The sequence below is a fragment of the Oncorhynchus mykiss genome, chromosome 6 (genome assembly GCF_013265735.2).
Source record: "Oncorhynchus mykiss isolate Arlee chromosome 6, USDA_OmykA_1.1, whole genome shotgun sequence".
NCBI classification, from domain to species: domain Eukaryota; kingdom Metazoa; phylum Chordata; class Actinopteri; order Salmoniformes; family Salmonidae; genus Oncorhynchus; species Oncorhynchus mykiss.
Genome location: NC_048570.1, coordinates 28026404 through 28050137, shown reverse-complemented (window position 1 = coordinate 28050137; position 23734 = coordinate 28026404). Strand labels below are relative to the sequence as shown.

Sequence of the window (23734 nt, the reverse complement as noted above, 5' to 3'; positions counted from 1 at the left end):
ATTGCATATTCCAGCTGCTGGTTGGTGTGGCGGCCCAGTTTGGGGGCCTTCTTTGTCCCCGCAGGCTTGGCGGTATTGGTGACCTGGATCTATTTCCTGTGCACTGTGTTTCGCCTGAGGCACCGGGTGTCCAAAGAGTGCCCAAGATTCTCCCTGTCCTCCCCTGTGCCTGAGAGCCAGCCAGCCCTGGGTGGCAGCACCAGCCTCCTGTCCACAGACTCTGTGGTGGGGACCATACATGCTGCGTTGACCCCAGAGGACCAGTACACCCTGAAGGTGCAGTTCCTGGTGCTGGTAGCCACCCACTTCCTGTTCCTGGCCCTGTGGAGCTGTGGAGCCATGGCCATGTGGCTGACAGGGCGCAGCAGCCTATTGTTCAGCTGTCTCTATGGAGTAGCTGCCACCGTGTTGGGGGTTTTCCTGGTGGTCCACCACTGCTTCCTACGCCTGGACGTGCAGGCCTCCTGGCTAAGGTGTTGTCCAGGAAATCGGCTCTCCCAGCCCATACCAGTCTACACACACACCTGCACCACTGTGAGTGGGGTGCAGACCACCTCTGAACAGGGATCCCAGATCTTCATTGGCTGCCATCCTCCAGGAGATCCCCACAACACCTCATCAGCCAGGTCCTCCTCCACCCCCAGTGGGATCAGCAGTGTGGGCCCTGGGCCCTGCAAACTTACCAACCTGCTGCAGGTGGCACAAGAAAATACCAACAATGCCACGCGTGCCCCAGCAGGCATCAACACCAGCACCAGTACAGACAATAACAACAAGCAAGCTAACAACCTGCTGCCCACACTAGGCTCTGTAGCCCCTGTCCAGCCTCAGAGGAGGAAGGTCAGTGGCAGAACTAAACAAGGGAGCAGTCAGTATCACCACCGAGGTGAAGGCAGAGGTCACTACCGTCTCAAAGCCATGAGGACTGGTGGGGGAGGGGGCAGTATGGGAGCACTGGGACCTACAGGTATAGAGCAGCACAACACTGCCCATCCAGCCCACAAACAGGCTACTAGTGAGAATGGCAGTCTCCATCACAGCCACTCTGAAAGCCCAGCCAGCCCGCTAACCAACGGTAACGGTAGGAGAGTGGGGGGGACAGTGACCACCAGCCCCTCAGAGGGTAGCGACGGGGGCAGCAGCGGCAGCCGTAAGCCCTTCCCTCTGCTCCCCTCTGTGGCCAGCAGGGTGGCCATGCAAGGTAATAGGTGCAGCGCCAGCCGAGACAATCTGAAACTGGCAGTGGCTGCAGAGCGGGAAGCTAAGCGCTGCTCCTACCCTCTGAACAGTATCACTACCACTGTGCCAGGGGCTGCCCCTAACGGCATCATCAAGAGCTCTGTGATAGAGCTGGAATTGGACACAAGTTGTACAGACCATTCCCAGAGCTCTGTGGGCATGAAAAGTATGTGGAAGAGTGAAACTACAGTGTGACACTCACTCTCTCCCAGCAAATGTCCACAGTGGACCCTGGCAATATTTGATATGACTGCTGTTGTTGTAGTGTCCTACACCTATAGAGACAAATCCTGATCTGAGATCCATGTGTGTAACTCCCCAGCTAGCATATAACGTTCTGAGAACCATATGTTTCTTATAGAGCTTGGTGAGAGCATGGTTGTCCTATGGTTTTTTTGTATAAAACCTTCCCACAACCTTTCTGCAAATGGTGCAGGAGAGTTGCTTGTCTTTGGAACATTCTCAGCACATTCAAGGAGCTTGACCAAAAAAACGTTCAAACATGGTTACATTTAATAAAAATGTTGGTAATGTTCTAGAAACATTCTCCAACTGGTTTGACATTTGGAATGTTGTCAAATAGTTCAGAGAACTTTAAGAAACAACGTTCTTCTGTGGGAATGTCAGTACTTGAGCATAATGTTTCCTACAGGTTTCGAATAAAACATAATTAAATCTAAATGTATTTGTCACATGCTTCGTAAACAACAGGTGTAGACTAACAATGAAATGCTTACTTACAGGTCCTTTTCCAACAATACAGAGTTAAAGATAAAGATAGAAAATCTAAATAGTGTCATGGTTATATTTAAGGTCATGTTCTCAAATTGTTCCAAGAACGTTAAGAAACAACGTTGTTCTCTGGGAATGTCATTACCATAGAATAACGTTTTCTACAAGCTTCTTCAAGGTTCTAATTAAAGTCATGTTCTCAAATTGTTCCGAGAACATTAAGTTAACTTTCCATAAAAAAAACACAACAAAACTATAGTAACGTTCAGAAGAAGTTTTAAGAATGTTATTTAAAAACATATATTTCCATTCATCCGCATCAATGAAACTCTTTCTATCCTCTATCTTGTTAAGTGTGTTCAGGTGTGTTGGCCTTGCCCACTAATTGGCCATAACCGAGTGCTTCTTTCCCTGTAAAATGGGGTCCATTTGAATAGACTAAAATTAAAAGCTTTGTACTCGTAAAAAAACATGGCATGCTAGCTCCATCTGGGTGGCGCAGTGGACTAATTCCATGAATAGAGAACGTAAGATTATAGGTTTGAATCTCACTGATGCATCACAATAAAAAATACATGTTTTTGCATGATTAATTCCTAAGGAAATTAATTTCCATGTGTCCTGTCTGTGCTTGGAGTTCAATAAAGTTGACTCAAAATAAGCTAGTTGTGTTGCTAAAAGTCTTATTGAAACATTCAGTTAACGTAATCCAAAAACCTCCAGATCACCTATAATTTCCGTTCTCAGAGCACTGGGTGAGACTTTCGTACATTTCATGTAAATAATTGCAAAGAACTTCAAGTTGCACTTGTGGATCTCAAATTGGGATTCAGCTCATAATGAGGTTTTTATTTTAAATGTGTAAAGGAGATAGATCATGGGGTTGGAGATAGATCCTGGGGTTGGAGATAGATCATGGGGTTGGAGATAGATCATGGGGTTGGAGATAGATCATGGGGTTGGAGATAGATCATGGGGTTGGAGATAGATCCTGGGGTTGGAGATAGATCATGGGGTTGGAGATAGATCATGGGGTTGGAGATAGATCATGGGGTTGTGTTGCTTCTGACTTTTGCTTCCATCACAGTGATGGTATGGGATGTGTACTTTCATCTCTGTCACTTATGAACTGTTTGTTGGGTTTGCCAGGAATTCAAGGCCTGTCTTTTGTGTACCTAAAATACTCATTTATTCACAGGAAGTTTTACAAGCTAAGTCTAAAATTGACATAAGATGTTAATTTTGGATACCTTAAAGGGGCAATTTGCAGTTGTATTCTTATTCTGTGCATATCAACTATAGCATGAAATGGAATCTGAGATTGTCCATTTGTACAGTACGGCTATGCATTGCCTCTGTGAAGAATCCTTTTGCTCTTATTATGTTGACTTGTATTATTGTGTGTGTGTGTGTGTGTGTGTGTGTGTGTGTGTGTGTGTGTGTGTGTGTGTGTGTGTGTGTGTGTGTGTGTGTGTGTGTGTGTGTGTGTGTGTGTGTGTGTGTGTGTGTGTGTGTGTGCGTGTGCTTCCGTGAATATGTGTTTGTGTGTGAGATCCTTAATCTAGGATGAGAGAATGCAGTTTGTAAAATAATATGTTTTTACTAAAACTCGGATTCAAATACGCATCAGCACTGAGAGGGAACTTCTCCCCTTCATGAACAGGTTGGACAAGTATCGGTGTTTGGATAAAATGAACTAAGAGTGACGTTTCTTTGACCCTGGCATGTACTCGGAAATGTTCCTGGTTATTTTTCATATGAACTGCCCCATCCTTCTTCCTTTTTCCGTTTTCCCTTACTGGCCTATGTTCAGTTCGGGATAAAAACGTACTGTAACATTCAATTAAACGGAAACAGTGCTGTTCTGAATGACCAGTTCAAAAACAGGGAGGGATTGGGTTGTGGGCTGTGGAACGCTGTCAGCATGGCCGCTACCCTTTAAATATGTCACTCACTGCTTCAAGCCACACCCCACCAAACGGAGAAAACGTACCTCAAAGTCTGTTCAAGAACGTTGAAGAACAATTTGGGGAAATGTGTCATTCGGTACAAATGGTTACACAGTGTACCAAATGTTCAATCGAACTGAACGCACGCTCTCACACCCTCGGAGTTTCAAATCTCTGGATTTACACTTATCTAAACACTGCCCCCTCCAGGATTTCAAACATCATTGTTCATGCGCTGACAAGTCAAAGGGATGCATCAGTAAAACCATGTTCAGTTTGTCATCTGCATCAGGAGACTATGTTAACGCTTGTTAAATTATGTGGTAAATGGCTCTGGTTTCTAACACATTAATCAAGATACAGTAAGTGCTTACTGACCCCCCCCCCCCCCCACGCTCCCCACACATACACACACACACACATTTACCTCATAAACGAATGGCTTAGAAGCTTGTTACAGTAAAAATCAACTACTTCTACACTATTTCTTTCTATCAATGTACAAAGCTCAGAGTAAAGGCAAAATAAATGATGACAGAACTGATTCATGTTATCTACATAATTGCCTCATGTTTCTTCACACACTTTATCATCCAATATTGTGTAAAATCATATTATGCTATTTTGATCTTGAGTATTCTTTCAGAGTGTGTAAGAATGCAACAACTCAGTGCATCTTAGATAAACTCCTCTAAACAACTCCAATGTGTTCAGGGAAATTATTATGCCAAAGAATTTTGTAGAATAGCAGAGCTTACCTCAACATCAGTGTTTAGCAAATTGGATGCATTTCATAGATTGTATCCTTATTCTAGGTCCTGAAATCTCCCTTTGGGTTAATGTTAATAACTCAAACTCACAAAGCTCAGATTTGTGATAAGTACAAAGCAGTGGTATCATATACGTGAATACATGTATTGCATTTAATTGTTGAGGGGATGTCAAACTGCTAAACCTGCGGTAGTGGCCGGTCACAACATGTTTATATAACCTGTGTCTGATATTCATGAGTTTACCTTCTACAACACGTTGTCACTGGAAAAAAACACCCTTCTTATTCCACTTATTGACATTAGGTATTAAATGTCAAAATGTGCAAGAACACAATGATAAAATGTGTCATCTTTTCACTCATGGTTACCCAGATTTACATTTCATCCATTTACTAACATTCATCACATTGGTGATAGGTCCCAAAATGATTTCCAAGTTTTGTGTCCACTTTCATCTCAAATTGAAAAAGGGAGATTTCAAAATGTTGTATGTATATTTATATTTTAATTTGTCACAGTGACATCAGAATGAAATGATTGTGACAAATAACTGTTTTTAATTCAATAATATATTGTTCAAGAAATTCAGACTGTGCCTTATAGAAAAAACTCATGCAAAATTAAAAAAAATACAACTTTGTATCTTGTCATTGTTCTCATACTGATGGTGCAATTATGCTTCTCTGATATGAGCATCAGATGAATGCGAATGAAGAAGTCTGAGACAAACTCAGTTATTGCTGTCTGCAGACTGTCTGAGTATCAGCTGTCTCTGAGGCCTCCGTTAATATCGTTCTGGTATAATTTGTGACTTCTTTACCCTCCCTGTCTGTTCAACAAAGCTGAAACCTTTGTCACAATTTTTTTTTTTTATGACAATTTGTTCCGTTTAGTTTACCAAGAAACAGAGCAAACGACAGAAATTCAGGAAGCCTGAGGGTGTAGGAAGGTCACCATCGTCCTGGGATTCAGGAATTGTAAACTGATCCTAGACCTGTGCCTAGTGTCGATTAAAATACTGCGTAATTCACGTTACAATGGCACCAGCACAACTGTCCAATCACGGTAGGTCTTTCATTTATTGACGCAAATCCTTACCAATCAGATAGGTTGTGGGAGAGTATGGGCGGTAAGAATGGTTGTTGAGGAAGTTTATTGTTCAACAATGAAACAAGTCAAAACAAGAAGAGAGATGCTGTGAAAAGCAAGTATTGCAGTCAGTGGATAGCCGTTGTATTAGTATTTTACCTTTCTATGACATAGCAGAGTATAATTTGATTGTAGAATAAAATATTATACGATGGTCCTTGCGAAACGTCTGAGTTTATTTTGGGGGGTACGTTAGCAAGTTCTTGGCGACATTTAATCTTTAACTAGTTATAGTAGCTAGATACCCAGTAACGTTAGGTTAGTAAGGACAAACACATGCGTTGCATTAATTGACCCTGATAGCTATATAAGGTCGGCTACATTACTCAGACTATCCTTGGCATAGTCACGGTGTGGCCTACGTACGTGGACGGTGTTGTACAGTGAACTGGGGAGGCGTGTCAAGTGTTACGACATAATCAGCTAGAGTCGACATTATAGAGGACGACGAGCTACCGTTTGGCGAGTCTGTCTCTTGAAGTGAGAACAAAGTCGTTGTGATATCTTAACCTGCCAAACTAGTATTTTTGTAAAAGCTTAAAGCTTTGAAAATGTCTTTGGCTGACCAAAGTCAGCAGTGGTATCCCACAAGCGTACAGGTGACCGTGTTCCAAGCCAGGAATTTGAGGATCAAAGGAAAGAATGGAACCAACGATGCCTATGCCATCATGCAGGTGGCCAAAGACAAGTTTTCTACCTCGGTTGCCGAAAAATGTGTCGCACCGGTATGGAAGGAAGAGGCAACGTTTGACCTGCCACTGTTCCACCATGGCAATGCTGAACGCTGCACACTGTACATCATAGTAATGCACAGAGCTCTGGTGGGACTGGACAAGCTCCTGGGACGAGCTGTGATCAACCTACTTGATCTACACGATAACAGCGCCCGCAAAAAGACCGAGTAAGTAACTAATGTTGATTGAAGCAAAAAGATCTGAGTGTGTGGAGTCATGGAGCTGGTGGGAAAGCAATCTGATTATGTTGAGTCAAGACTGTGAATAGCCTACTTGAGTTGATATCCGAACCCAGCCTAATTGTTAGTAGTTGGGAAATTCCAGCTCATTAGTGTTAACTGTGAAGCCTACTGTATCTCTGGCATTCACAGCTGGATCAGGTAATGCTTATGGTCGGGCCATATCTCATTAAGAGGAATATTGACCAGTGTCTACATTCCTGACATTCCCCATGTTCCTACAAGGTTATTTAAAGCAGAGGGTTAATCACACCATCACACTGACATGTTGTTGAGCTGGGATCCATGGATGACATTCACAACAATGATGGGATAGGCCCATCATAATGGGTGTAACGAACTTCATAACAAAACATGGTAAACCATGAATAATTCCAGAAAAATGTACACACCCTTGCCTTATGTAATAGTGTTAATTTAACAGCCACTGTTTTCTAGACCGAAGGACACTGATTTTAATATTTAAGACTGCTGGCTGGCTTTTGAATTGTAGGCTATTTGTCAATTGCTGTTGTTGAGGGCAGTGAGTGACTACTAGTCATATGGTTGTATCCTCCTGTGTAAAATGTTCTCTGTTTAGGCTGCCACACAGGCAGCATTTGTACAGTACTTCCATGACCTAATTCACTTACTTATTATACACTCATATCTGGAACCTTATCTAGATTTTACTAAATCGGTTTGTATAGCTTTTGATGACAAAGTTCTCTCTACTAGTCTTTACTTTCCTTCTCACTTGCCTTTTCTTGCTCCTTCTCTCCAACACAAAAAGGGTATTGGATGTTGCTGTTTGTTTCCCCTAGCAATGTATGGTGTTATATTACTGACCTACTTTAGTGTAATGCTGTGGCGGCAGGGTAGAGTGTTGGACTAGTAACCGCAAGGTTGCAAGTTCAAATCCCCGAGCTGACAAGGTACAAATCTGTCGTTCTGCCCCTGAACAGGCAGTTAACCCACTGTTCCTAGGCCGTCATTGAAAATAAGAATTTGTTCTTAACTGACTTGCCTCGTTAAATAAAGGGAAAAAGAAAAATGCTGATAGGTCAGGGTTTGATGTTGAAGTAAGGTATTAGGATCTCCTGCATGGGAGCTCTTTGTCCTCTCTCACAATGTAGCAGAATATTTAAATGATCTGACACCAAATAACACACCATGTTCTGGGTATGGCTCTGAACATGCGCCATCACTGTTCTTAGGCCTATTAGTTGAAAGAGCAAGTTCCAACTTGGATATACAAAAATGTGGAGGCACTACTGACAACAGTATTGGCCTATGTTTGGTGTGTCCTTATCCACATTGGAAATTGGCTTAGCTGTAGGCCTGTTTCATGTTCATGAGATGTGTAAAATATAATTAGGCTATTTATCAACACCAAATTCATCATGAAATGGGCCTATGTAATTATGTGTGCATAACTCGAAGTTTACTCTTTAATGTTTTCTATATTTCTCTCAAAGGCACACAACCGATCTTCTGTCAATTAACAAATCCATACTGTTTAGTCTGTCATGTTAGTCATTAGTAGTCTTGGGAAGTATACTGAGGTATTTGGAAATAGCCACGGGATGTTTTTCAAAACTGTCAATACCATTGACACTTTCTTTGCAGTTTTTCAATACATTTTCATATTTGTAGTTACTTTTTAAGTAAATACTTGCAGTTAACTTGTGCAATATGTTAGGAATACGTCTTCATTTGACCTGTCACGTTATTTAACATTTTGAAGCTTGCCACAGTTCCCTAAACATTTGAGCCAGTCACATGTTTGTAAATGGCACATCAGGAGAAAGCGGGACCAGGTGAATCCAGCTCTGTAGACGGGTCGCTTTTTATATTGAAAGTCAAGTTTTCCTTCACAGAAAATACATTGGTGCAACACATTTGGCAGAAAATGGCTTCATCTTAATCAGATGACAACAAAGAGCAATGCAAAAAAAAATTGTCAGCCTCACAAGTAAATTAGTTTACAAAGAAACAAAGGTCTTTTGGCAAATACTATGCATGGCCATCATATTTCTAAGGTTTATCATAGAAAGAATGTAGCCAGCTACATTTCCTAATGTCTTGCTTAGTTTTTCTCACATTTTACCAGAGAGAAGTATGCGGCTACACCGAGAAAAGTAGTTACAAATCAGTCTGAGCGCTGTCTGCTGATAGAATGCCTGTGAATTCTCACCTGAGAATATTAGTCTGATGATGAACAGACATGACACTGAGAAGTATTTTTAGGTCTGCGTTTGCAAAACGCAGTAAGATATATATTTCTTATGCATTTTTTGGGGGGGGATGCAGAATTCAGCATTTAATGCAACGCTTAAGTTTAACTTGTTACTAATCTAAGTGGATGAGTTAAGGTGACTCTCCATTGGCCTGTTTGTTCCTCCCCCCTCTACTCAGAGCAGGCAGGCCCATTGCCCTAGTGACTCCAGACTCCACACAGGGTATAAACATGCTGCTCCAGAGCCAATACTGTTCTTTCTTCAGACAAGCATCTATCAATTTTGTTTATTTGCACGATGTCTCTCGTTCACATTCGCTTGTAACTCACCAACAATGATATTCGGTAGCTGGTACTGTATGTACAGTACCAGTTAAAAGTTTGGACATACCTACTCATTCAAGGGTTTTTATTTTTTACTGTTTTCTACATTGTAGAATAATAGTGAAGACTGAACTATGAAATAACATATGGAATCATGTAGTAAGTGCCTTGATGGCAGCTTTGCACACTTTACAAACCTCTCAACCAGCTTCACGAGGAAGTCACCTGGAATGCATCTCAATTAACAGGTTTGTTCAAAGTTAATTTGTAGAATGTCTTCCCTTAATGTGTTTTGAGCCAATCCGTTGTGACCAAGGTAGGGGTGGTATACAGAAAATAGCCCTATTTGGTTAAAGACCAAGTCCATATTATGGCAAGAACCGCTCCAATAGGCAAAGATAAACAACAGTACATAATGACTGACCATGTCTTAAAGTAAATCTAGAAAATGTCAAGAACTTTGAAAGTTTCTTCAAGTGCAGTCGTAAAAACCATCAAGCGCTATGATGAAACTGGCTCTCATAAGGACCGCCACAGGAAAGGACGACCCAGAGTTACCTCTGCTGCAGAGGATAAGTTCATTAGAGTTACCAGCCTCAGAAATTGCAGCCCAAATAAATGCTTCACAGCATTCTGCCCATCTGGTTTGCGCTTAGTGGGACTATCATTTGTTTTTCAACAGGACAATGATCAATCACACCTCCAGGCTGTGGTAAGGGCTATTTGACCAAGAAGGAGAGTGATGGAGTGCTGCATCAGATGACCTGGCCTCCACAATCACCTGACCTCAACCCAATTGAGATGGTTTGGGATCAGTTGGACCGCAGGGTGAAGGAAAAGCAGCTAACAAGTGCTCAGCATATGTGGGAACTCCTTCAAGACTGTTGGAAAAGCATTCCAGGTGAAGCTGGTTGAGAGAATGCCAAGAATGTTCAAACTGTCATCAATGCAAAGAGTGGCTACTTTGAAGAATCTCAAATATAAAATCTATTTTAATTTATTAAACACTTTTTTTGTTTACATGATTCCATGTGTTAGTGAAGACATCAAAACTACAAACTATTATTCTACAATGTAGAAAATAGTAAAAATAAAGACAAAGCCTGTGTCAACTTTTGACTGGTACTGAATGTGTGTAATTTGATGAGCTGGATTGCATGTCTTTGCTTTTTGTGTTTGCATTTGTTAGCATATTTAGCTACCAGCCTTATTGGAAATGCGCGATTTACTTGTGCTAATTTTATTACTATTCTGGTAATAGAGGCCCAATGGGCATTTTTGAGTTATTTGGCGCCCCCTTGTGTACTAACCCTGTAATACCGTAAATCACAGGATGAGAGAAGGACAGTATGACGGTATCAATCTGGATACTGCCCAACCCTAATCATTAGATGGATGTGACATGTTAATCATTATAATTCAGAGAAGTATGTGCCTCTACCACTTTCTCAGAGAGAACCGGTCCAACAGGACAGACCACCACTCCTCTATTAGGGCCAGGGTTTTCTATTTCTCTGTAAACGCTATCACATGTACCTTGTCAACCCGTTGTTCCTTTTAAACTCATAACATTCCATCACTGATGTGTTCAGTCCAACTAGTACTACATAAACAGAAGTTGGTAGTTGCTGTTTTACTTGGCATGGCCCATTTAGGGAAGAAGATTAGTAATGCTTGGAGAAGTTTTAGCACAGCTTTCATTAGCCTACAGTTTAGGAGTCCTGTAGTGCTCTGCTGAGCTTTATGGAAGGTGGGCTAGGTTTTCTCCCATGCATGTTTCCTGACTTTTCCTGCAGGATCATGTCTGGTCATGTTTTGTTTTAGTACACCAGTAACAGGGTAATGTTGCACTGATCTTTTACATGAACCACATAGAATGTCTGATTTTAAATAACAGCTACTCTTTGTTTAGCTGTGCATGGTCACTACAAATTACCAACTATCCTGTACCCCCGCACATTGACTTGGTACCGGTACCCTCTGTATATAGCCTAGTTATACATTCACAGTATTAGGCAAGACTGCCTTCTCTTCTTGTGCCCCAGACGCATGGAATAATTTATGTTCCATGCTTCATCTAGATATGTTAGTGCCACAGAATTAATTTAAAATATTGAAGGGAGACTCTGTTACAGAGGAGTGTAAATGCTTTTTTTTTTTAGGCTGGATCATGTTGTATGTTTTAATTATCTATTGCATCAATTGTTGCTGCTGCCTTGGCCAGGTCTCCCTTGAAAAAAAGATTTTGGGTCTCAATGGGATTTTCTTGGTTAAATAAATAAAAATGTATGTTTTCTTTTTGACTAGATTTTCTTTTTACTTTAGTTTATTTAGTAAATATTTTCTTAACCAACAATGCAGTTCAAGAAATCGAGTTAAGGGCTTGTAAGTAAGCATTTCACACTAAGGTCTAAAACTGTTGCATTTGGCACTTGTGACCAAATTGATTTGATCACTGCCCAGCAGAGTACAGAGAACTTCAGTTGAATGCATCCTAAATGTAGGCACATAGGCTAATGATCTACCATGAGTAAAATGTGACCAGCTGCTGTCTTTTTGTTTTCCTTTAACCTTTTCCTGCTTATGGATGGATGGATGGAGGATGTCATCAGGGAAGAATGTGTGTACTGCTCACTAGAGCCCCAACTTACAACTCTGACCCTGTGAATGCTTTCCTGGTCTCAGCTGACCTTAACCTGGAGGTTCAGTGATGACACTGGATTTAACCAGGGAGTTTTAGCCTCTATTGGCTTCCTTTTCTAAGCCAGTCAAAAAAATGTTTACTTCCATTTATATGATAACTTAATTAAATATGCAAAAAGACTAGGGGCATACTGCAAGTCACTGAATATGCTAAACAAATTAAAAGCCTATTGCAAGAGACTTGCACTAAACTTGCTCCAGGATGGATTGGATGTGTTTCTCTGGTCTTGGAAAGGTGAGAACTCAACTGGGGGACAGTCTGTGAAGCTATACTTTGCGTTACCTGCCTACTAATTTACCAACAAATCTAGCAGTGCTTTTGTTCAGTGCAGTCTCTGCAATCACAGAGAGACTCAGTGTGACAGGGCATACTAATAGCTTGTTTTGTCATGGTTATGGAAAAGGCTCTCAAACACTTCTGCCTTTTCCCTTGTTCTGAGTAGGCAAAAACAATGTGCTCAACAGGGAGGAGATGAGGGCAGAGGCAGAACAAAGGAGTAATTGTCTACTTTATCTGTTTGGCCCAGTGGTTGCTGGAACAGGGTGCATGCCAGTCAATGGCATGTATGTGTCTGGTCTTCACTTAAGAGACATGTATACACAAAGCAAAGGACACTTAGTTGAACTGCAATTCGTTTACAGCCTATTTACGTCAACACTAGAGGAGCTGGATCTATTCTAGGTCCTGACCTCAAACTGTTAGAAATGTCATAGGTTTGTCCTTTTATAGTTCCTCAATTGTTATCAAGTCATGTTTGACCACAGTTTCTGTACATCTGATTTCCTGGCAAATCGTGATGTTGTTGAAAAGGTTTTACCTAGGGGCTAGGCTAGTTCAAATGTCATTGGTTGTGTAATAAACAATTCCGGTCATATTTGACCTTCAGTAGTTTTAATTAATTGAACAGGAGGATCTAATCTTGTTCTTTCTCTGACTGTCTCTCATTTTCAGTTGGTACAAACTGCTGGATAAGAATGGGAAGGAGGACAAGGTCAGAGGGGAAGTGATGATGGACATCCAGTTCATGAGAAACAACTTAACAGCCAGCATGTTTGACCTTTCCATGCAAGACAAACCACGCTCCCGCATCGGAAAGCTCAAGGACAAAGTGCGTGGGAAAAAAAAGGACAGCTTCTCTGACTCGGCCTCTGCAATAGTGCCCTCTTTCAGCCAGGTAGTCACTGACAGTGAGGGAGAGGCTGACTCCCACTCAGTGTGCCCAGAGTCCCCTGGGGCAAAGAAAAAATCCAAGCTCAAGTCCCTCTTTGCCCCTAAATCCAACCTGCAGCGCAATGTCTCCCAGTCCATGTCCACACTGGGCACTCTTCCTGAGAAGAACGCATCCCTCGGTGGCAGTCGCTCTTCTGGCCTCAATGTGGATTCTCCTGATGGTGAGCTCCTTCTATTCAGTTAAACATTTTGACTATCTGCTGACCTTTTCATATTTGAGTAATGATAATTGGCATATGCAGTAACCTCTTTCTATCTACAGTTAAAAAGAAGTTCAAGTTCCTGGGCCACAAGCGCACAGGCAGCAATGACAGCAAAGTGTCTACAGGACCTTTTTCTCTTCTGGGCAGATCCAAGCAGAAAGAAGACCCGAACATCACGTGCATCAACGGCAATCATGTGTATGCAGAGGAGGTAGAACCCATGTCTGGGTCCACCCTCAGCCTTAACAGCTCTGGTCAGGGCTCAGTGGAGGATGTACGAAGCCACAGGCAACCATCTGACGCCGCTGTAGACTCCCTCAAGGGCGCCCCTGTCAACAGCTACAGAAAGGAGTCTGCAGATAGGGATAGGGCTCTGCTAGAGCAAAGGCGCCTTCAGGAAGAGGTAGAGAAGAGGCAGGCTGAGGAGAAGAGACATAATGAGGAGAAACAAAGAGTGCAGCTCAAGGTACTGCAGGAGGAGGAACGCAAGAAACAGGAGGAGCAGGAGAGAAGGTTCCAGGAGGATGAGGCAAGGAGGAAGAAGAAGCAGCAGGAAGAGGAAGAGGACCGGAAGCGGCTAGCGGAAGAAAGAAGGCGGCTGAAGGCGGGTGAGCTTCAGAGGCTGGGGGAGGAGCAGAGGCAGCAGGAGGAGGCCAAGAAGGCAGAGGAGCAGAAACAACAACAGGAGGAGGCCTCTGTGACTGAGAGGCTGTCCTCTCTGTTTGGTATGATCAGGAAGAAGGAGGAGAAGAAGGAAGAGCTGCAGCAGAGTGTCGCCAATGAGGTGAGGCCCAACCCATCTCCCAGTCACAGCACCAGAGATTTGGAGGTCCCTGTTCCTGCCCCTCGCCATGCTGCCAACCCATTCAAGGATATTCTCCTCAGTCCAGACCCTCCAATCCCATTTGAGGAAAGCCCGGTGGACCACCAGAAGGGTGTTTGCGGCACCAACACCCCGAGCGCTGCAGTCTTCAACTCCACCCGCACTGCCAAGGTGTCTGCAGTCAAGCCCAGGTAGGTGTCAGTCTTGTTCTCATGCACTTACAGCTCTTTTCTAACTTTGCTCAAATCTCCCACCAATGCATGATTTTAATAGTGCAGATCTCAAGTTAGGATTTGGCCTTCTATATGCTGTGAGTTTTGATGTCAGCCTACTAATGTAATGTAGGCCTACCTGATGTTCTGACAGAACACAATGGTAAGTGGAGCTACTATATACACAATGTATTTCACTACTGATCTGGTAACACTAACCAATAACCTTTTTCTGTCTCTGTAGTTTTCATGTTATTTTGAAATATTTAGTGGTGGAATTTTTGACCTCAGAGCCAGCACATGCAAGTGATCACAATGACTGCCTTGGTAGCCTTTATCACCCATTTTCCAAACTGTCACTACTGAACTACTGCATTCTTATAACTCTCTTAAAATATTTTTTTTTCATGGAAATTACTGTATATTGTCCAGATTGGACAGCTGTGGTGATGTTTTCCTCGCTTGATATGATATACAACTGAAGTTAGTAGTTTATTATTCTCAGTTGCAATTGGTTGTCTGGTGACTTTAGTGATCAAATGGTGGTTTGGATTAGGATGAACTAATCTGTACACCAGACCATGTCTCCAATCTATGCTGGCTGCAATTAGTTTCATCTCTTTGTTCCTCTTGATTGTCTTAAGGCTCTTTAAAGCCTTAAGGAATTCCATTTGACGCGTGATGGACCTGTTTGGCCGGTGTGCTGATTGGTCTGTAGTGTGGAACCTGTGTGTGTGTCTGAAACGGGGTGGTATGGTGCAGAACAGGTTGGAAGTGATGACGTGCGCTCGCACAGGGTGACTAACTACACTGAAAATGTCTGCTGGGGAAAACAAGGCTTTGTTTTTCCACTCATCTATTTCTGTTTTCTGGATTTATTTGAACCATTCTTTCCTAATGGTGAGTTGTCCACTCAATATAGCCCAATTCCTTTAAAGGAGAAAATACTTAGTTTCACTATAGCCTACTCTTATTTGAAATTCAGACATTCTAAATCTGGATTTGTTTACTAGCCTATGTTTTTGAGCTTTTTACAATAATTATTAAATGGTCCATCCTAAAGTAAATGTACTATGTTTTTTATAACTACCTTTTTAAGTGTTTTTTTAAAAGAAAGGCAATTGTGGGCATTCCAATATTTCCAAATTATGTTTTAATTCCATCAAGACCTTACCAGTTGTGATGATGTAACCTTCTCCTTTCAAGAAAAGAACGTCAGAATGTTTGAGCGGGTCCCTGTTCACTTTCGCACTTTCAGACAGGATAGGATATTTTTGTCATAACTGGATTGTTCTTTAATTTTGAAACAAATGAATACGAACATTTGAAATATCAGACAGAAAAGGCTCTGGGTATACACAATTATCATCAGTAGGGCTCCAAATGAGGAACAAAGAACAGAGACAGCCTGGAAAGAGCACACATTTTTCTGACATTCTTTTCTTGGAAGCATTTGGGGTGCATCATCACATGTGAAGATAAGATCTTGATGGAATGAAACACCACACAAAGATTAGGCTAACTCATGAGAGGTGTGTTGACTATTTCAGCTGTGCTGGGCATGCTCATAACTCTGGTATATTGTGACGGTCAGACACTGACCTCCAAGCATTGTTTTCACTCCTTGGCAGATTGGTGGAGTCTCTGAAGCAGCCTGAAACCCCCAACTCAGACTCCCATAGGCAACAATCTCCCTCCCTGTCCTGCACCGAATCCCCTCTCTCTAGCGTCCCTTCTGAGTCTCCTGATATGTTCTCCAACCTTCACTCCTCCCTGGCTCCACCTAAGACACAGAGGAGCACCTCTGAGTCCCCCTGCAGCAGCACTGAGAACCTGACTGCCATAGGATCTTCCCCTATCGGATCTGAGAGGAAGCGGCAAGCTCCTCTGCCCCCCAGCCCAATGGAACTGCATGGAAATCCCAATCAAGGCTCCAGAAGTGTGTCTGCTAATTGTGGCTCTCTTGTGTCAATTAAGGAGGTTGAGGCCAAAAGACCTCCTCTACCTCTTCCTGACTATGATCGCCTGTTCCCACAGAAGAGGCATGGAGTACAAGGACAGACTCAATGGGACCATATCATTGCAGAAGTGAATCAGAGACAGCAGCAATACACATCTCAGCTCATTGGCGAAGAGATGAGTGTTGATGGCCCAGGCCTCGACTCCCCAGCACCTCCACACAATGACAAATATTTGTACTTGAAGGAGAGGGCAGCAGAACGCTTTAACCAGCAACAGACACAAGTTCAGGAAGTTCAATCTTCATCTTGGAGGAGAGTGGGGCCCAACAGTTTGCCAGCGCTCATCCCCCCTCCCAAACCTGGAGCTGCAGCCCCCCCTAGACTAGTGATGGACTCAAACAAAAAGCAAGGCCAGAACACTGCACAGGCTAATCCATCTGTTGAAAGACACAACGCCTTCGTCTCCAAAGTCTTGGGCTCTACCATTCCTATGGCTCAAAGCAGCAACGTACCCTCAGTGAAACCTTGGGAGGATGCAAGGAAGGTGCCTAAAACATCAGTTGCTTTAGCCAGTGAAGGCCATTCAGTTCTCCCAATAGAAAAGCCTACTAGACTTACATTAACAGAAGTTTTAGTGTCAAGTTGTACTGATGAACGTAAAGGACTGCCAAACGCTCTAAAAGAGATTCCCGCAACCAAACCCAGACAAAGGTTAACCAGCAAAGAGCCAGTGAGACAATTGGATCCTGAGCCAAAAGCAGCAGAGTCTACTACCAATGTACAGCAGAAGAACAGATCAGAAATGAGGGCAGCCTCCATAGACATGAGAGTGAGTAGTCCAGTCATGGCAAAGAACACTGAGGTAACTGCTAACAGTGAAAAGCAACCCTCACCTGACTCTGTAGAAAGCGACAATAACAAAAAACAACTGGAACGCTTCATGAAAGAGACATTTTCTGAACCTGACCCTTTTCCCATTGCGGAGGTCCTGCCTAAATACCCATGGGCTCAACCAGAGCAGAGCCACAGTGGAGATGACCTGTTCTCTGGAGGACCACAGAAAGAGGACAAGCTTGAAGAACTGGGAATGAGAACTGATGACTTGGATAAACATTTTACGCCAAACAATTCAACAGATCCGTCCTCCAGCTGTAATGACAGTGACTCAGAAAAGCATCCAGAGGAAAAACCAGAAGAGCCCAGTCCTACTTTTCAAAGGGGATTTTCACAAAGGAAAAAGGAACGCACAGACTTCGACCCCCCAGCACCTCCACTTACTGACAAATATTCCTACTTGCAAGAGAGGGCAGCAGAACGCCTTAACCAGCAACAGACACAAGTTCAGGAAGTTCAATCTTCATCTTGGAGGAGAGTGGGGCCCAACAGTTCACCAGCGCTTATCCCCCCTCCCAAACCCCGTAGACTAGAGGCCGACTCAAACAAAAAGCAAAGCCAGAGCACTGCACAGAATAATCCATCTGTTGAAAGACACAACACCTTCGTCTCCAAAGTCTTAGTCTCTACAAATCCTATGGCTCAGAGCAGAAATGTGAAACCTCAGGAAGATGCAAGGAAGGTGCTTAACACATCTATTTTGTCAGCCAATGATGGCAAATCTGTTCTCCGACTAGAAAAGCCTAATAGACCTACACCACAAGTTTTGGTGTCAAGTTCTACAGATGAACCTAAAGGACTACCAAACACTCCCAAAGAGTTCCCCTCAGCCAAACCCAGACAAAGTTTAGTCCGCAAAGAGCAAGCAGATCCTGAGCTAACATCAGCAGAGCATGCCACTGTACAGCAGGAGAACAGATCCGAGATGAGGGCAGTCTCAACCCCGGACATCATGGAAAGTAGTCCAACGATGGCTAAAGCTACTGACTCTGTAGAAGGCGACATTCACAAAAAACAACTGGAACTCATTATGAAAGAGACGTTTGATGACCCTTTCCCCATTGCTGAGATCCTACCTAAAGACCCATGGGCCCAACCAGAGCAGAGCCACAGTGGCGATGACTTGTTCTCTGTAGGACCACAGAAATACGACAAGCTTGAACAGAGACTGACAACTGACGATTTGGTTAAGCTTTTTGTGCCAAACAACCCAACCGATCTGTTCTCCAGTTGTAATGACAGTGACTCAGAAAAACATCCAGAGGAAGAAAAACCAGAAGGGCCCAGTCCTGCTTTTCAAAGGTTATTTTCTCAAAGGAAAAATAAACGAGCAGCACCTCAGCCTCCAGCTAATTTGAGCAATAAAGGAGCCATGGGAAAGGGTGAGCTGCTTAAACAAGACCCTTCACCCAGAGAAAACGAGACAATCAGGTTAGCCACTACAGGATCTGTCAAACTTGAGCCGCAAGCCAAAAATACTAGACAGAGAAATCTCTATAGTAGAGAAAAGGTAGAAACCCAAGCCAGGAAAGAAAAGTGGACAGCAGACCCTTTTACCTTCTCCCGTATGTCTTCTGACCTGACTTCTCCTGAGCCTCCCCAGTCAGTAGGTGAACCCAAACCCCAGGCAGGGGCTGAGGGTAAGACCCTGCTACGGGCCTGGGTCTCAACCTCTGAGGTGCAGCCACTCACTGTTCTGAGTAGCAATGGAGATCGGCCAGACTTAACACCACTCAGGTGAGCCTGAACCCCTCTGAGGTCATAACCAGCCCTTAGCCCTTCAATGATTGTATGCATTTCACGGCATGGGGGATTTTCTTCTGTTCAATCAATCAACTTAAGTCTGTGTAATGGGCAATAAGCCTCAAGTCTAGTCTAACAATTGTGTATTTGGAGAGATTTTACGTGTCAAATGTCCAACAAATTGCTGGATAGCTGGGTACGTTGGATCAAAGGGAATTGTGTTTTGTATTTTTGGTTTTGGTGTGAGCATGGGATATGCTATTGAGTTCTCTTTTTTTTTTTAAATAATTTTTATCTTGGGAAAAGTCTTGGTTGTCAGTGCACCTATTCTGATTCATGATGGCACATTGGGACAGTTTTTGTCATTTTCCCTGGTTTCTGTAACTGGAGTCTAACTGAAATAGACCTCTGTTCATTCCATTTCCAACTAATCTCTTGACTTCCGTGAACAATTGTTATGCTCCACCCTCTTAGTGTTTTCTTTAATCTTGTCTTTCCAGGCCTCACCCAGTGAAGCCCATGAGCTCCATGGAGAGCCATGCTCTCATCAACACCCCAGTGGTGAGAGAGATGAAGACCTATGACAGCTCACTGGGAAATATGAAGGTACTACATGTTCATATGTCTATTTACCTTTTGAAAGCAGTGATAGAACGCTAATATCTGTGACTCTGTTTGCTCCATCATCCTCAGGCACCAGGTAAGGTGGAGAGTGGGCCATACACCCAGCTGACCCAGGAGGAGCTGATTACCCTGGTGGTGAAGCAGCAGACGGAGCTCTCCAAGAAGGACTTCAAGATCATTGAGTTGGAGGAGTACATAGACAACCTGCTGGTGCGTGTCATTGAGGAGAAGCCCAGCATCCTGCAAGGCCTCAACTCTCCCAAGAAGGCCCTGTAAGGTGTGAGGAGTGGGCCAGGGAACTGTAGGATGGAGGGAAAGATTTAGGCTTCTACTCCAATATTCCGTTTAGTTTGTGTGGTTTTATATTGCTGTCACTGTGTTGGATCAAGCAATCTCTATGAAGGTCTTGTTTCCTTTGCTCATATGCACTTTTGTCTCCATGAGGAGTCAGGCTGAGATTCAATTTCCAGGTTTCTTTCAGAAACCGGGATGCATGCTGGAATGCTTTTTTTCTATAACTAATTAATGAATCATTCCAGGCTACTATTATTTGACCAGCTTTTGCTCTTTGCTCTTTTGCTCTGCTACTGGAATTCCTTTTTATACTAATTTACCGTATGCGCACATTTCTCGTCATTGGGTTGGTACTTTTTTAATCAACTTTTTAAATCGGTCTCCTCTTCAGGCAGAATAGAACTGGGTGCCCTCGGTATGTTGATGTCCATGTCACTGATGAAATGTATCTGTCCAGGCCTTTGCACAGTGACTCCATGGTGCCTACAATTCAGTGGACTTTAATTAGCTAGTGATACTTTGATATCTGCTCATCCCAAAGCCTTAACACAGCGCTTCAATAATAAGATGCTAGTGTTTTATTTTGTTGCATTCTTAACTTTATCTTCTTTCATTGTTTTCTAGGGTTATGTTTGTCATTCTTTTCTTTACATTATCATGACTTGCCTTGGTGCTGCTGCTATACTACTTGGTGTAATCACAGGAGTTAATCTAATACCAAATAAAATGGATAATTATTGTGGGGCTAGGTACAAGTACATCAACCTTAATCAGAAAGTCCATGTTGTGTGGTAGGAAAATGTCGGATAAACAATGGTCTTAGTGTAGTTCGTTGACGCATTATTGAACCTTTGATTGGAAACACTCATCAGTCAACATTCCTTACTTCCGTTTCTTGCATTCGTTACCTTATTACTTTAGTTGTTTATCCTACCGTCCCCTTGTTACATTTTGAAGTCATGGATAAGTGTGGCCTATTGGTTAAGAGTGTTTGGCCAGTAACCAAAATGTCACTGGTTCGAATCCCTCAAGGTGGAAAGAACTGATCATGTTCATGAGCAAGGAGAGACCTGATATTCACTTTTTAAATGTATTTATTTTTATCTACTGCTGTTGAATCACTGATGTACCCACTGTGCAGTCTTTTCTTTCTATTGTAAAATATTTATGCAAATATAAGTGCACACACCATGTCAAATATTTATGCAAGAGTAACTAAGAGTTTGAGTAAGAGCTTCCAATATAATTACGTTTTAAATGGAAATTCAAAAAATGTACAACTTCATATTCATTTCCAGCACAACCCCAACATCAACAAACAGTATGTGAAAATCGTGTTTCTATGTTTTGTAGTAAAAATGAGAGCTAAGTGTTTCCAATTACATCAAACAGTTAGTAGGCAATGCCAAATAATTGGTGCACAATGATGTCATTGGAAACCACCTTCCTCCATCTTTACTACAAAACATAGAAACGTGCCATTTTCACATATGTTGATGTTGGGGAGCTGCTACAGATGAGGAATATGAAGTTGAAATTTCCATTTTTAAGCATTATGAATGTTTCAAAATGAACCTTGTCCATGTTAGATGTAATGCCTTTGGTACTTTGAAGTGCTTAATAAGCAGTAGGTTTTGACACTGACAATGGCCTTACAACTTGTGTAAGTCTCAATGTAATCTACTCAATGCATCTTCTGCAACTATGCCTTCGTGTCATGTCATAGCAATAAGAAATCTTGTGAAATATTCACATGTCTATGATTGTGCCTTCAAGGGTTTTATACCTAAGAATTTACTTTTTGTGATTACTGTAAGTCTGGATTCCTTAAGAGCTTTTTGTTTATACTGCTTTTAAATTCAGAGTATTGTATACACTTTGATCGTTCCAATTGAAATAAAGTATAATAAATCTTAATGTTTTGTCATGTATATTATTAAGACAGCTTGAAGACTTATAATAGCTGTAGGTCTTATGCTCCACTGACCTAGACATTTTTTAATTAACTGAGGAATGACTTGTGTATGTGCAAGGAATATATTTTTGGGGTCTGTTCAATAAATGCATCACTACCTTTACATTTCTCACAGGTTATTAGTAAAAATATAAAATGTTGAATACACATTCTGAAGAATTAGGTAACTTCATCTGTGATAACATTGTCTTGCCTGACCTTTAGAGCCGTGGTTCTCAAACTGTGGGGAGGACAGGGTGCGTGTTAAATTATATATTTTAAGGAACTCAGTCCGGCTTTCAACTTACTCTTGAAAGTTGTAGTCATCGAATTTTGAAATTGGGTAGTGCATCTGTTTTTGTCATGTCAGTCATTGCATACCTTAGTGCTATTTAGAACTAGCCCATGTCAGGTAAAAAAAAAAATACTAGGTTTCTTAACCAATAGATTTCATGTTTGTGTCACTCATATCACATGACACATGATACATGGCAAAATATATAGAATTGAAATGACATTTGCTTTAAAACGGCAACATTTTCTCTGCACCCCATGACAAAATGTGTAGAACTACAGGAAATAAGCTTTAAACCTGCAAAATGTTTAATCCACCAACAAGGGGGGGGGGGGGGTGTGAATTGTTTGTGTCATGAACAGTGCTTGAGCCCATAGAAAGATGTGGTTCACGCGGGATGTTTCCCTGCTCTCGAGTATATTGATATTGTAGTGCACTTTCAGACATGTAAAAAACAACGAATAGGTGAGAAATCATGGTAGAAGTCTCTGACCCACAGACAAGAATTCACAATAAATAACCACAACCTGTGAATAGAGAGTCCCTCACCATCTCAGGAGCAATGGTCCAAACAAATACATGCAGTGCAAGATTTCTCATTAAATGTGGAACTTGTACAAACCAGACTGCAGACACTGACAAAACATTTACCTTCAAAAGTATCTGGACACCTCATTAAACATCTCATTCCAAAATCAAGGGCCTTAATATGGAGTTGGTCCCTCCTTTGATGCTGTAACAGCCTCCACTCTTCTGGGAAGGCTTTCCACTAGATGTTGGAACATTGCTGTGGGGACTTGCTTTCATTCAGCCAGAATTGCATTAGTGAGGTTGGGCACTGATGTTCGGGGGTTAGGCCTGGCTAGCAGTCGGCGTTCCAATTCATCCCAAAAGTGTTCGATGGAGTTGAGGTCAGGGCTCTGTGCAGGCCAGTCAAGTTCTTCCACACCAATCTCGACAAACCATTTCTGTATGGACTTCCCTTTGTGCATAGGGACAGGAAAGGCCTTCACCGAACTGTTGCCACAAAGTTGGAAGCACAGAATTGTCTAGAATGTCATTGTATGCTGTAGTGTTAAGATTTCCCTTCACTGGAACTGAGGAGACTAGCCCGAACCATGAACAGCCACAGACCATTATTCCTCCTCCACCAAACTTTACAGTTGGCGCTATGCATTGGGGCAGGTAGCGCTCTCCTGGCATCTGCCAAACTCAGATTTGTCCATCGGATTGCCAGATGGTGAAGCGTGATTCATCACTCCAGAGAATGCATTTCCACTGCTCCAGAGTACAATAGAGGTGAGCTTTGCACCACTCCAACGGACTCTTGGCATTGCTCATGGTGATCTTAGCTGTGTGCTGCTGCCCGGCCATGGAAACACATTTCATGAAGCCCCTGGTGAACAGTTTTTGTGCTGACGTTGCTTCCAGCTGCAGTTT

General features: G+C 42.5%; 2 protein-coding genes across 3 annotated transcripts in view; both read left to right on the top strand.

Moving 5' to 3' along the window:
• Positions 1 to 5333, top strand: part of LOC110525659 (adhesion G protein-coupled receptor A2) — a 60365-nt gene extending 55032 nt beyond the window's left edge. The window contains exon 19 of the mRNA XM_021605987.2: positions 15 to 5333. Coding sequence (XP_021461662.2) covers positions 15 to 1434 — 1420 coding nt within the window. The 3' untranslated portion in view covers positions 1435 to 5333. The remainder of the gene's footprint in view (positions 1 to 14) is intronic.
• A 504-nt stretch (positions 5334 to 5837) lies between these two features.
• Positions 5838 to 21962, top strand: LOC110525658 (rab11 family-interacting protein 2). 2 transcript variants are annotated; one of them, XM_021605984.2, is made up of 6 exons: positions 5838 to 6743; positions 13013 to 13452; positions 13554 to 14508; positions 16161 to 19121; positions 19628 to 19733; positions 19821 to 21962. In XM_021605984.2, exons 1-6 carry the CDS (start codon positions 6394 to 6396, stop codon positions 20025 to 20027), a joined length of 5019 nt encoding a protein of 1672 aa, XP_021461659.2. In that variant the 5' UTR covers positions 5838 to 6393; the 3' UTR covers positions 20028 to 21962. The 2 variants fall into 2 exon arrangements, with proteins under 2 accessions (XP_021461659.2, XP_021461661.2); XM_021605986.2 differs by lacking the exon at positions 16161 to 19121 and having other exon boundaries at positions 5852 to 6743.
• The last annotated feature ends 1772 nt before the right edge of the window (positions 21963 to 23734 follow it).